Here is a 14,624-nt window from a genome sequence, read left to right as displayed (position 1 = left end):
GTGTGTGTGTGTGAGAAAGAGAGAAATCATCACTGAAGGCAAGGGGCACTGATACGGCAATGTTGTATCTGGATTTTTGAATAAGATTACTTTTTTTAGTGCAAATGTCGTCTACATTTTAAATGAGTTACATTTCCTTTCGTACCTGGTGACCTGCGATTTTTACTGAGTTTGGAAAAGGAGCATAGAGTAGCTTTTTTTTGGTTTTAAACTTCGCGCATATATGCCATCATCCTCTGTGGCAGGGTAGATCCTGTTTAGGGGGCATACTGTTATAGGGGCCTAATCCGGATTTTTAAGGTGTGTTCAGTTACTGCACATTGCGTTTTTTCGCCCATACAGCTTCCACCACCTTGGGCCTCAAGCTAGGCGTGCGGCAGTAAAAACAGCAAAGGGTGAGCCCACAAGGGGTGCATCCGATTTACCAGAGGGCAGTCTTACTGTACAGAAAATGACTCACTCAGAATGAAGGGCATATTGATATTTCCAATTCATGATATGTTTTATTATAGAAATTAAGTATTTGTAATATCACCACTCTAGATGTCTGGTTTCTGAAAAAAAGACCACAGCACTAAATTGTGGCTAACTGGTTCGCATTCCATCAATAATTAATTGATCTCATATAGAAGATGATACAAACACATACATAACTGTATATGGATCTTTTTATTTATAGCTGAAATAAACTGGTAATTAAATGTCCTTTTTGTTACGAACAACCAATAATAATTATGCAAACTTCACTATCTTACCGCAATTAAAGGGTGAAGGCCAAAAGGGTTATATAGGCCTTCTGAATAGCGTTCAAGGATTTTATTAGGATCAATGCACAATATCTTCGCTCTCCTCTTCCTCCTCTCCGCTGTGCCACACTGGGATAGTTCCCATACAGTTTGCGCACACCTGGTGCCTAAGTTTTTGTAATTAGTTGCTTTCATATTCGAATGCCTTATTTTTCATATCATTCTCCAGTTCATATTTTTTTCTGAAATACCACACATAGCTGAGTTGCCTAATTCTTATAAATCTTTGAAACTCAACTAAAATATATCAATTGCATTGAATCTGAATCAATGCTAATTTGATTTAAATTGCCTTCACATAATGCCTGCTGTGACCCCTGTGTTCATTATTCTAATTGAAATTTAAAGTAATTTGGAGCCTGTTTGAAACTCGAATTCAAGCATAAAGTGCACCAGCTCTTGGATATTGAACTGAATCGTATATGTCTTTTTCCAGCTAAGATTTAAAGTAAAGTTTTGTATGTGTACCCCAATTCTGTACGCTTTTTCCAGAACTTGTCACATCTTTTCATATTTCACCATATTCTACCAAAGAAACATTTACATGATTTGATCACAAAACTCTTTTTTTTTCCCCCCACTCTAACCACCAAAGATTTTGTGGTAACGAAAAAAATCTGCATTAAAAAAGGCCAATTTGTTTTCTGGCAGAAAAAACTGGAAAGTGAAATTAATTGAAGATCGGATAATTTATATAGAAATCTCAAACCACGTTAACAAAGATGATAGATAATTCATTAAACTCTTTTTTTAAATGCATTGTTTTCATAACTTCTACAAGTAAACTCAAGTTGTATTAGAATTTATATAGGATTTTCTGTTCTACTGTGGTTAGAAATGGTATAACATTTTATTTACATCCTAATAATTTAACAGTCTTAAATGGAAACCATGCCTACTAAGTATATCCCTTTTTTGGAAAGTGACTGGACTGTTCTTGAATGTGACTAGGATGGTAGATGTATTTTTATCGCTGACCGCTTACTCTTCAACAGAGGTCAAACAGTTTAATGTTAATATATCAGGGGTCAAACAGTTTCATGCTACCGGGATCATAGTGCATGTCTCCCTTAGGTTCATAAAAAGCAGGCAATCCCAGCTCAGCACCAGCCTCGAGCTCGCTGGAACCTTAATCAAGAGAAGATAAATTCTTATTGTATGGCTATAGGTGTTAAAAGAGATGTCCCTTGTTTGTTATCGGCAACTACGCATTTCCCTTCATAGGTTCCTGTTGTTCAGGAAGATATATCGTTGAAAAATATGTTGTTGTTTGTAAGCAGGCTGGGTAATGGACTCCCAAACAAAGGAGAATGATTGTGGATGTGGTGATGTGAATAAACCTGCGAGTTTCCCACTGACTAAAAACTTCCTCAGAGGAAGTGGAATAAATAGACCTGGAAGTGGCGAGGTCGCCCTTAATGTGATATTCAGGGCTTCATAACACCACTTTACAGCTGTCTTGTTTCTTCCTCCTATAGAGCGATGGAGGATCAGTCGCAGTCCAAGAAAGCGCTCAAGAAACAACAGAAGGAAGCCGAGAAAGCAGCCAAGAAAGCAGAGAAACAAGCCAAGCTGGTCAGTGACTACCATGGCATTGTCCCACCCCTTGCATTGTGACCAGGTTTCAGAAGGGAAAAGATGTGTTTACATAGTTGATTGGTATATTGTCTCAAATTCCTGTGTTTTTAACAGGGAGCATAAACACTTAATGCTTTTTATGAATAAACCTTTTTTGTATTCCATTCATGGTTTGTTTTTCTATGCCTCAGTCACGTCCCAGCTGTCAAACCTGAACTTTCTAAACCTACTTTCTATGTTGTCTGGACCTTAATTGTTTACATTTTCGAGTTTTCTTTAACAGAGCTAGATTGGTAACTAAAGACATTCCTTGGAATAGCTATAATAATAACCCTTCTTAGCAGCAAGTTGAGCATAGGATGCGAGTCCTGCCATCATCTGGGAAATAAAAACAGCTCTGAGAGCATCTATAATACCATCAAGTGGGATGTGGAGGGATTAGAGCTGAAGAATGATAAAAACATTTTTATCAAAAACAGGCTTTAAAAAAATAAAATACTTTTTTTTACAAATACGTACAGTGAAATCTGTGGCTTTTAGAGACATTTTGGAATGGAAGCTTCATAATTCATACATTACTTTAAGCATTGTCAAATTATAGGGTGTTATCCAGTTCCAACAAGCCCATTCCAGAGCAGGTCAGCAACTGGGTGCCCAGTACAAAGAGTTGATACACAACAGACAAATGTATTTGTGTCTCGCTGGGAAGTCATTGGGTATATGACACCCTGTGCCACAACAATGAAAAAAAAAAAAACCCTCACTTCACAGCACTAAATAGATTTGAGGGGTTTGGGAAGATGGTGTCATTTCAACAAGTTCATACTCACCGCCACCCAAGTGCTACGATGACCTTCTCTGGGTGTTCTTTGCTTAATGTGGAGGAAATCAGCACATTCACGGAGTTGATTCCTCATGGATTTTGTGAGCTATTCATTTGTTCTCTGTATTAGGGCAGATTCTTGCATACATATTTGTGCAGTTTGTGAGTTCCCTTGAGAACCTTCTACCATATCTACATCTTCTGGAACCTTTTTTTTTGCAGACACAGTTGAATTAGCACTTACTTTTTTTCTATGATTACCCAGAATTTTTGCATTACGAGAAGACTCGCCTCGTAATTAGCAGTATAAAGTTATTTTCCACGGATCCACTAGGGTGGTGTATCTATTTGAATTATTTCAGAGTTACGAAAAGAAAAGGGGAGTTTAATTCGATCCTTGGCGTTGTAATGCTAAACACTTTGCCTCCAGAAAGGTAAAGATGGTGACCGTTGAGCAAGTTCTGCTTTCCACCCATAAATGATAGTGCATGATAAAGTTCACATTATTGAAAGAATGCATGCTTCCACATCTCAGTTGCAACAGTCTACAGAAGGCATTTTATTTAGCTCCATGAAATTTCATCATTGATTTGGCACCAAGTCTTGAAGATGTCTAAAGGGCTGATTGTGGCTATGTGTGAGTCTTTAAAGATGAGAGCCATAACACAATTGTACAATCTTGCCCAGAGAATACAAATAGAAAGATCCATAAAAGACAGAGTTCAAAGTACAGCCCATAAAGGGTTATTTACATTTTAAGAAGTCAATACAGAATCAAAAGGCAATGGTTAGTCAATAAATTCAAAATATTCACCAAATGTAAATAAATGTAAAGTATAATTCAGTGGAAAATGAACCCTCATCTAATTTATACCCAGCGCTTGTTACAGTCTAGCACAAAGCAAATGAGAATCAAAGAGCATTTTTCTTATAGACTGGTCAGTAAAGCAGAAGAGAAGCAACATCAAATATTCTTAGTTCTGATCAATGAAATGCTTGATGGAAAGTCTGCCTCTGAAGGAGCAAGGAGAAATCGCAACCTCGTCTCCCAAATAGTGAGTATTTACACAGACAAACCTTGCAGCCACTGGGGTTCGACTTAAAATTTATATTGAGCTATACAATAGTAAAACAGAAAACGCATCACATGGTATGATGACTTTTACTGTACATCTGTTGATTAATCTGACGTTATGCCCTACAACAGAAATCAAATCATTAAAAATGTAAACAACATCTCAGTTCAGCCAAAGGAACGGGCCTTCAATTGTATACACTGGTAATTGCATCCTCTCCAGTAACAACGTGAACAGAAGAGAATACGTATCTGAAAGAGACTTTTTGCCGCAGATTCCTTACCTTTATATTATCCCCATGCGTCAGACTGGATCCGGAAATGTTTCTTGAGCAGTAAAACTGCATGCTGGTTGGTGGTGTCATTTAGCTCCGCATGGCGGCCGCACTGGAAGTGACGTGAGCAGTGCCTATATAGACGCCAACGCAGCATGCTGATGTAAGTTCTTTACCTTTCTGCGCCAGGCAGCGTGCAGATTCGGGAGTAGCTACCCCTTAGTCAATTTTTGCCAAACTTTTTTTGACCTTTCATCTAAGTGTTTTGGTTATTTTCCTCCTGATGTGGCATCTTATCTGCGGAGATCAGGGTTGCCAGTCTTCCCCTATCTCGGTGACTTGCTGATGAAGGCCGGCTCGCCCCAGGTTGTCATGTCCCACCTCCAGACTACGGCGGACCTTCTGCATTTGCTGGGTTTAATGATCCACATGCCGAAGTTACACCAGACTCCCTTACAGACGCTCCCATTCATCGGAGCTGTTCTGGATACAGTGCTGTTTCGGGCCTATCCTCCTGAATGGTGAGTACAGGATATTCAGGCTATGATACCAATGTTTCAGCCTCTATCCTGGATTTCGATGAGACTGCCTATGTGGCTGCTGGGTCACATGGCCTCCTACATCCTGCTTGTGACACATGTCCGCTGGCATATGCAGGCTTTGCAGTGGGACATGAATTTCCAGTGGGCGCAGCATCGGGGTAATCTCTCTGAAATGGTCCAGATCTCGGAGGGAACTGCAAGAGATCTGCAGTGGTGGTAAACGAACCGCAATTGGGTCAGCAGCAGACCCCTCTCCCTTCTCGAACCAGATCTGACGGTAATGACAGATGCGTCACTCCTAGGATGGCGTGGCCATCTGGGAGAGGTGTAGATCAGAGGTCCCTGGTCTCTGGTGGAATCCAGGCTCCTCATCAACCTGCTAGCGGGCGATCCGGCTGGCATTGAAAGCCTTTCTACCCTCCATCAAGCGATGGCTAGTACAAGTGTTCACCAGTAACACCACCGCCATGTGATATTGCAACAAACGGAGCGGGTGGGGTCATGGACCCCTTTTCTAGATGCCGGCATCTCTGGGCATAGCTGGAACAACAGGACATCTCCCTGGTGGTGCAAAATCTGGCTGACTATCTGAATGCCTGAGCAGAAAATCTCAGCAGCAGATGCCTATCAGATCACGAATGGCGTCTCCATCCGGAGGTGGTGCAAGGTCTCTTTCAGCAGTGGTGAGAGCCTTGGTTAGTTCTGTTCACCATGGACAAGAACACACAATGTCAGCATTCTGTGCGCTGGACTTTCCATGGCGGCTCTTGCTTGGAGACACTTCAGCTCAAATGGAGGTCAAGCTCCTGTACACTTTTCTTAGTTTTGTAACTTGTTTTTTTTTAAGCACTGCATCAAAGGATATCTGTAACATTCGTCATGCTCATACATTTACATCTCGACAACCGTTTTTGTACCAATGAATAGATTACATGACTTGACTTTACTTCACCATCACTGCGCTTGAGATTAATTACTGTATGCAGCAGTGCGTTTTGGGTTAGAATAATGATCACAAACAGTAAAGCGAAAATATCAATCGAAAAACCCTGTACATCTTTTCTCTCATACCTCTCATGCCCAGAGTTCTCAAGAAGATCAGGTGCAACGGGTGCAAGTCATTCTGGTGGCTCTGGAATGGTCACGGAGAGTCTGGTATCCTGAGCTGTTGAGCACGGCCGTTGATCCTCCAATCAGGCTGTCCCTTTAGGAGGATCTTCTGTCGCAGCAGCAGGGGAGGGTTCTCCTACCAAGCCTTCTTGCGTGGAGATTGAGCAGCAGCAGTTGACAGCTTTCGACCTACTGCCCAAAGTCCGCATTGTGATTCTGGTAGCCAGGCATCCCTCCACCAAAACAGTATACGCCTGCTGTTGGGGCAGGTTTGTGGCATGGTGTGCAGAGAAACAAGTTTACCCTCTTTGTGCTCTCCTGTCTCAGGTTCTCTTTCCTTGGTCTTGCCCAACAGGGCACCTTTAATGGATATCTTTCTTCTATTTCTGCTTTTCTGTGGTTGCCTGACCAACCTTACCACTTTCAGTCCTCTATTGTACATAGGTTTTTGAAAGGTTTACAACATACGTTTCCTCCTCCTCCCTTCATGATGCCTCAGTGAGACCTTAACCTGGTCCGGATGTGTGCTCCATTTGAGCCCTTACACAACTGTCCTCTGAACATCTACCCAGCCAAATGGTGCTTTGTACGAGGGCTTCCTTTCTTCTGAAAGTGAAATCTCCATTTTACGTGGGCCAAACCATCATGCTGTTAACTTTTTCCGCTCCACCTCACCCCTCCAAGGAAGAGGAGCGACTTAACCATCTGGACCCAACAAGAGTGTTGTTGTTCAATCTTGACCACACACAAGAGTTCCGAGTGGATGACCAACTATTCGTGGGGCATGTCGGAGCGAAGAAAGGACAGGCCGTGCTGAAGCATACCATCTCCTGATGGATCGTGCTCTTTATAAAGTTCTGCTGCGCACTGGCTAAAAAGCAACCTCTTGAGGCTTCACTTGCTCATTCTACCAGAGCTAAAGCTGCAAATACTGCATTAGCTTGTGGAGTTCCGGTCCTGGACATCTGCCAGGCGGCTACGTGGGCTTCCTTGCACACGTTTACCAAACACTACTGCAAGGACAGTCAGGTCTGTAGGAATTTGCATTTTGTCCATTCTGTCCTGCAGGACTTCCTCCTGTGAAATTGGTGCACAGACCTATCTGTAGGAAGGTATTGCTTGGGCTTCTATTCTATGATAAGGAATCTGCTGCTAGAAGTCTCTGTCAGATGAACAAATTACTTACCTTCTGTAACGCCTTGTCTGGTAGAGACTATCTTGCCGCAAATTCCTGACCTACTCGCCCATCCTCTCCACTCTGCGAACGTATTTCTAGAGACAGGGCTTTCCCCTTTTAGGGCTTTAGTTTTCCACACCAGTGGTCAGTCAGTGTGCTTCATGGCTCTGTGCTTCTGGCGTAGAAAGTCGCAAAACATAACTGACGACAGAGCGCTGGCGCAGACAATGCCATGCAGAGCCGAACAATGTCACCTACTGGCATGCAGGGCTCCTGCTCAGGAAAAAGTTCCAGCTCCTGTCTGACACCTGAGGATAATTCCAAGGTAAGGAATCTGCAACTAGAAAGTCTCTACCAGATAAGATGTTAGCGAAAGCAAGTAACTTGTTCTTTAAAATGTTGTAGTGCAAGCAAGACCATAGTGGTGACAGAATTTCGCACAATTAATCAAGTAATGAAGGCCACATTTGAGGCTACTTGATGCACAGGCAGAGAAAGAGAAAACATGATATTGTCAGGCCCTGCACCTCACACGCATTTTAAACTGCATTTGAAAACATGACTAGTCCTACTTATGTTAACTTCTTAAAACATATTTATATGAAAAATAATTAAACCATTTCATTTGCATCTATCTAGTATTAATTTAAAACACAGAATTATTAATTGTAGAATATGCTTTAACAAAGACCTTTCCCACTTCTGTTCCTGAATGCTTAAAAATTCGGACACTGTTTAAATCAGTGCACAATGTTTCATCTCAGGGACTTTAGTTTAAAGGTGCAGAAAGGTACCTCAAGGTACATCAACTTTTTTTACATATAAATAGAGCCCTTCAGGATTCAGCTCCCCATCAGATGACTTCATCCGCAACCTAATTAACATTTCGGACCGTTATTTTTAGTATTTAGTAGCTGTTGCATGCTGGACTAGTAAGAAGGTATTTAAAGATTAACTCTCCTTTTAACGGGTTTAGAATAAAATGCAAATGAAGAGGGTATGATCACACTCCCAACAAATTAGCAATGACAATTGTTTTTCTGGTAGACTTCTCACCTGTGAATTTTCCCACGCGCCAGACTGGATCTTTTACTAGCAATTCCCTCGTGTCGGCAGGTGGTGTTGTGCAACTTTGCGTCGGATCTGAGCTGCCATGGATGTGATGCCTGAGCCCCAATTTTTTAGCCACATCTGTGCCTTGGTGTGAGTTCCTTTCTTACCACGCGTTCTGATGTGCATCTGGAGCTTTGACAACCGGTTTTAAGTAGTGTTGTGTCCGTCATCGTCAAATGTCAGTGACTGACACCCATGATGTGTCTCTCTGGTGCTTTGGCTTCAAACATTATTCTGCTTCGTGCGACTGCTATGCCAAAATGTACCCCAAGGCCATCCACGACTGCAACGTGAAGCTCACAGTCACGAATTTCTCTAGCTGAAGCACGAAGAAACAATTCCAGCCGGAGGGCACTGATGCGCTTTCGCTCCCGAGACCACTCTTGTGACTGATTATCATGGAGGTCACTGGGTTTCGGTAAGACAAAAAAGGCCAAGAAACGTAATAAATCCAGACATTGGTCTCCCGCCACTCACACCATGCAGAGTTATGCAATAACCCAGGCACCTCTAGGCCACAGATTAGGCCTTCCCCTTCGGAATTGATTACAGCACCAGTCACGAGGCGCCCTTAATTCCCCGGGCCATTGGTGACCCCACAATATCTCTGATAGCTGAAACAGGATTAGGAGACCATTTTTGGTCCCCTCTGGTGTCCTTTCGGACCCCATGGATCCAGGGGACCTCCTGTCGGGGTACTGCTGGCGGATCTGAACCAGACTGTGCCCCTGGGTTTGAGGCTGGCCCATTTCTCAATCTCAATCTCGGGTCCGCCGACTCTGGCCTCTGCTACTCGCCTGACGCCACCCTCGGAGCGGATTTTCTTATGAAATTCAAAGACCTGTCCCAATTCCAACTAGCCCTCGACAATATGCTCAGTCAGAACCTGACACATATATCCTTCACTATGATGATGGGGTCAGTGATGATGGCCAAGACCAGTAAGAAAAATATATTTAAGGACCTTAAGGTGGTGTAGATTCAACCCTGGATATAGCCTCTCTTCTCTGACCCAGCCCATCGCAGTTGAAAAATCTGGCTCTTCCACAGTGATCAGAAGGGCGGCAGAGGTTTGGGACCTCACTTTAACTTTCACTGATGTGAAAACGAACATACTTACTGAGATCATCAACCCTGGACAAAACAGTGAGAACCACTATTGCCCTTTGATGAAGCCGTGACTGCTGTCCGGACATTAGGGCAAACCGTGGATCTTGCTCCCCAATTGATATGCAAATGGTGAGGTGGCACAGACCCACTTCCGAAGATCCAGATTTTCTCCTTCAGCATCCTATTCCAGAGAGCTTAGTGGTACAGGCATCCACCAGTCGCCTGAACCCCAGTTATTCCCAACAACTCCACCTGACACGGAATCTAAATGCATGTAGACATTCGCTAAGCAAATGTTCTCCTCTGTAAGCCTCGCCCAGGTCAATAAACACATCTTACCTCCTGGGCAAGTACATGCACCTATTGTGGGACAGATTGGTGGTCATCTTACCAGCAGTCCCAGAGAAAATCCGACCAGCGTTACAGTGTTTGATTTTATATGTTCAGGACCCAGCAGGGTATCCTATTCTTCGAGGCCTTAATTCCACCGACTGCGTAGGGCAGGCGGGACTAGGGTGGTCTTTCATGCTTTTCCTTGGACATCCAGCAGTCCTTGATGGACATGGCTTTTGATGGCTCTTGGCTGTTTGGCAAAGGCTAAATCTACCTTAGGAAGGTTTCAAGAAAGTAAGGCTACTGCTTGCTCTCTGTGCTTAGCTCAGCCTGCTCTGTGGCCACCCACCAATTTCATCCCTTTCGAGGCTTCAGCAGGTGTACCAGCAGGGACAACGCCAATACATACCTCAGCAGCAACAGGCCTCCCATTCCTATTGAGGAAGAGGCCAGAAAACAGGCTGACAGCTTCCATGCTCTCCAGACCCTAGCTGCCTTCCTGCAGCTGCCACAAAGGCTCTTTAATTTGCCCTCGGCAGCAGACGTTCACACTGTCAGAGGTTGCATCACCCTTCGCCTCCATAGAGGGAGGAGCATCACTTCCAACAACTGGGTTCTCCAGATCGTGAGATAAGGCTACTCCTTACCTTTCCTTTCTCACATCTTGAATATGCCTCCAATAACACAACACCTCTCTTAGTACCACTTGTTCATACTCTGTGGAGAAGTACAAGCTCTCTTAGCAGAGGAAGCAGTCGAAATGGTGCTGGCGCCAGAGATAGGCACTAGCTGTTACTCCTGTTATTTCCTGGTGCCGAAGACTTCCTGAGGCCTTCGTCCCAATCTAGATCTTTGCTGTCCGTACTTATTCCTCTGGAGGGACAAGTTCAAAATGTTCACCCTGGCCCTTGATCTAGGCGACTGCATGGTGACTTTGAATTTGTAGGATGCCTATTTCCACCTTCCCATCATACAGTCCCACAGGCACTACCAGTCGTTTCAGGAAGGCCAAGAGCAATTTCAATTCTTGGTGCTACCCTTTGGCCTTACCAGTACACCTCGGGTATTCACAAAGGGTATGAAGGTGACCGCTGACCATCTGCAGAGGTCAGAAATATCAGTCTTCAAATATCTCTGTAACTGGCAGTCTGCAGTGACTCGGTGACGATATTGGGATTTTCTGTCAACGTGCCAAAATCATACCAGAACCCCTTATAATGGATTCCCTTCATGGGAGCCTTTCTGGTACTTTACTGAGCGTTTCCTCCTCAACGAGTCCAGGACATTCAGGCTATGATCCTGATGTTTCAACCCTTGACCTGGGTCTTCTTGAGAGTGAGTCTGAGGCTTCTAGACCTCTTGGCCTCCTGTATCCTACTTGTGAACCACACATGTGGCACATGCAGACTCTGCAGTGAGGGATGAAGTCTCAGTGGGTGCAGCATCACAGGAACTTGTCAGAGACCATCCTGGTTTCGAAAGAGACCACCAGAGACCTGCATTGGTGGCCGCTGAACCGCAATTGAACTGGCGGCAGATCCCTATTCCCACCCAGAGTTGATGGTAACGATGGATGCAGTGTTTCTAGGTTGGGGGGGTTGGGGGTGGGCTTTTGGAAAAGGTGGCTATCCGAGGACCTGGTCTCTGGCAGAGATTCGCTTGCTGTATGTGCGAATGATTTGCTTGGCACTAAAGTCATTCTTCCTGTCAATCAAAGGGGATCGGGTACAGGTTCTTACTGAGAACACTACTGCGATGTGCTGCTGCAACAAAAAGGGACATGTGGGGTCATGGTTCTTGTGCCAAGAGACACTACGGTTTCACGAAGAGACTTTATGATCAGGGCATCTCCCTGTTCACTTAGCATCTGGCACGATCATTAAATGCCAGTGTGGACTAACTCCATCAGCGTTGCCTAGTGGATTGCGAGTGGCGGTTACAATCTGAGGTGGCACAGGGAATCTTCTACCAAAGGTGGTGCTCCTGGCTTGATCTATTCACCACCACAGAGCATGCACAGTGACAAGATTTTGTGCATTGGAGTTCCCAAGGCAGCTCCTACTGGATAAGCCTTCTGCCTTCATTGGGATTCCTGTACACCTTTCCATCCCTACCGCTCCTGCCCAAAGTACTAAAAAAGATCAAGAAAGACCAGGCTCAAGTTATCCTAGTGTCTCCACACTGGACGAGGAGAGTGTGGTACCTGGAACTTATGTTCATGAGCATGTCCTCTAATCCGGTCCTCTAGTCAGACCTCTTGTCACAGCAGCAAGGCTGAGGCTGCGCAATCAACAAATCCATTGGTAGAGATTGAACTGCAACAGTTGATGGCTTTCGATCTTCCTTCTGATTTGATTCGTGTTGCCTTGACAGCCAGGCATACATCCACCAAGACTGTATACATCGGACGCTGGGAGATGTTTGTTTGGTGTAACTCTTGTAACATCCTACTCTTATATGGAAAGTTGTCTTAAGTTCTCATGTTCTGTCTTTCTTTTGCCCAACAAGACTGTGGTATGGTGACAGTTAGGGATTCATTTCCGGCCTTCATGCGTTTGACCAATCAGTCATCCCTCTTCAAGTCACTGGTTGTGATGCGTTTTTTGAAGGGGCTAGCCCATATGTTCCCAATAACACCATTTGTCATGCTGTAGTGGGACCTTAATTTGGTCCCTACTTACCTGATGTGCACTACATTTAAACCCATGCACAGTTGTCTTCTCCATCTGTTCACCATCAAGGCAATCCTTGTCGCCATAAAATTGGCAAGATATGTCCGGGAACTGCATGCGTTGTGTGTGGTACAGCCATACACCTCATTTTTCCCATGCAAACTGGTCCTTTGCACAAAGTGACATTTCTGACAAAGTTAGTAATGGCCTTCCACACAGGGAAATCCATCACCTTGCCGTCCTTCTATGCGCTGTCTCTTCCCTCCAAGCAAGAGAAGAGCAGCCCCATTGTTTAGACCCCAAGGGGTCCTTGAGTTTGTACTCTGACTAAATCAAAGACTACCGCCAGGATGACCAACTTTTTGCCAATTTATCTGGAGAAGAAAGGGTAAAGCTGTGCAAAAGAGAACCATCTCTAGATGCATTATATTATGACCTAAGATCTGCTATCGGCTGGTTAAAGAAGCAATGCCCCAGAAGGATTGTGCGCTCACTCCAACCGAGCGAAAGCTGCTACTGCCTTACAAGCCCGTGGGGTGCCAGTTCTGGACATTTACCAGGCAGCTACATGGGTACCCCTCCACACTTTCACAAAGCACTACTGCCTGGACAGCCAGGTCCAGCGGTGATAGAACTTCACCTGATTTGTTCCCCAGTATTTCCTTGTCTGAGCTATTCCATAAACCCTCTTCGTGGTGAGGTGGTTCTTTTGTAACTATTCAAAAGGTGAGGAATCTGCGGTTAGAAGTCTCTATCAGAACAAGTTACTTACCTGTGCCTTTCTGGTAAAGACTCTATAAAACGGCAGATTCCTCACCGACTCATCCTCCTTCCCATTCTGTGGAATGGTCTCATTTGGTCCATTAATAAGATCCCACATCTGAAAGTCTGATCACTGCCATATTCTTATTTCAATGGCTCCATGTCCGATGGCGCTGGCAGGGATCAGAAAGAAGCTAATACCTTGGGGCGGAAGTGGCACATGTACGAGGCCGTGCTTCGGAAGCATTCGTTTGGTTATTTTATGCCCTGTTTACTTTTCGTCAATAAAACTCTTGGCACATGTTTCACTCTCATTAGAACACTTAATGCCAAAGTAATTCATACCCATTCTCATTGCTTGCTGACTTTCCCTGAAAAGCTCAGAGTGGAATATGTGCCTAGATTTGCGTATGTTCAAGTATAAAACATTGATGAATCCCAACAATGGAAATGGAGCATAACAAATGGACTAGAGAAGAAAAAGGCAACCGATTCACTGCCTCATTGGAGGCGCCCATGTGACCCCATTTGTGTCTTTTCTGAGATTGCAGTTGTGACTGTATGTTCAAGAGGTCTCTTTCCTATTTATTATTGTCACAATGTCTAGATTCTAATGTTCAAATAGGTTGTTTTTGTCTTCAGGCTGCCTCATCTCGTCCTCTCTCACAAGAGATCGCTATCCATTCTGTTGTGGCCATTGCTGGGTCTGTCAGAACCCATGGGCTTTGGACTCCCGAGAACTAATAACGTCACTGCAGTGTGTGCACACGCTAAAGTGGGCATTTGCTCTTCCTTTGCACTTGCTACTTTGTGCTGGAGATCAGGATGCAGGCTTTACCTCACAGTCTTTCCCTTATCGCAATCCATCTTGCTGAAGTTAAAATCGCCCAGACCTTCTGAGCCCACTCTGATTTCCTGCACATTGTTAGGAACTGAATCCCATTTCTAAACAGTGGAACAGCAAACCATTGATTCCTTCTTAGGCAGGGCCAGTATTACAGTGCCAGCACGTTCTGTGAAGTAAGGTTACATCTCGGTGAATGGATTTTGTGCCTCCTACTAAGGATTGATTAATGAATGGTCATTTATCAACAATTTATGTGGAATCAATGTTCACTGGCAATTCTCTTACAGTCATACATTAGGTCCTGTTTTCAGAGCATCGTCTTTAAACCAGGTCCTAGAAAGGACTAATATCTCCTCTGCAGTTTAACTAATTTGAATGCCTTCCTTCCAGTCTCACTTTAA

The 14,624-nt window shown here is 44.1% G+C and overlaps 1 protein-coding gene across 1 annotated transcript in view; it reads left to right on the top strand.

Moving 5' to 3' along the window:
- The window catches only part of DARS1 (aspartyl-tRNA synthetase 1), a 416,054-nt gene that overhangs the window by 109,203 nt on the left and 292,227 nt on the right, over positions 1-14,624 (top strand). Inside the window, exon 2 of the mRNA XM_085647532.1 lies at positions 2,285-2,381. Coding sequence (XP_085503658.1) covers positions 2,285-2,381 — 97 coding nt within the window. The remainder of the gene's footprint in view (positions 1-2,284; positions 2,382-14,624) is intronic.

The sequence above is a fragment of the Triturus cristatus genome, chromosome 3_2, assembly GCF_964204655.1.
Source record: "Triturus cristatus chromosome 3_2, aTriCri1.1, whole genome shotgun sequence".
NCBI classification, from domain to species: domain Eukaryota; kingdom Metazoa; phylum Chordata; class Amphibia; order Caudata; family Salamandridae; genus Triturus; species Triturus cristatus.
The sequence above is the reverse complement of the archived record's forward strand: the minus strand, read 5'-3'. Positions and strand labels throughout refer to the sequence as shown.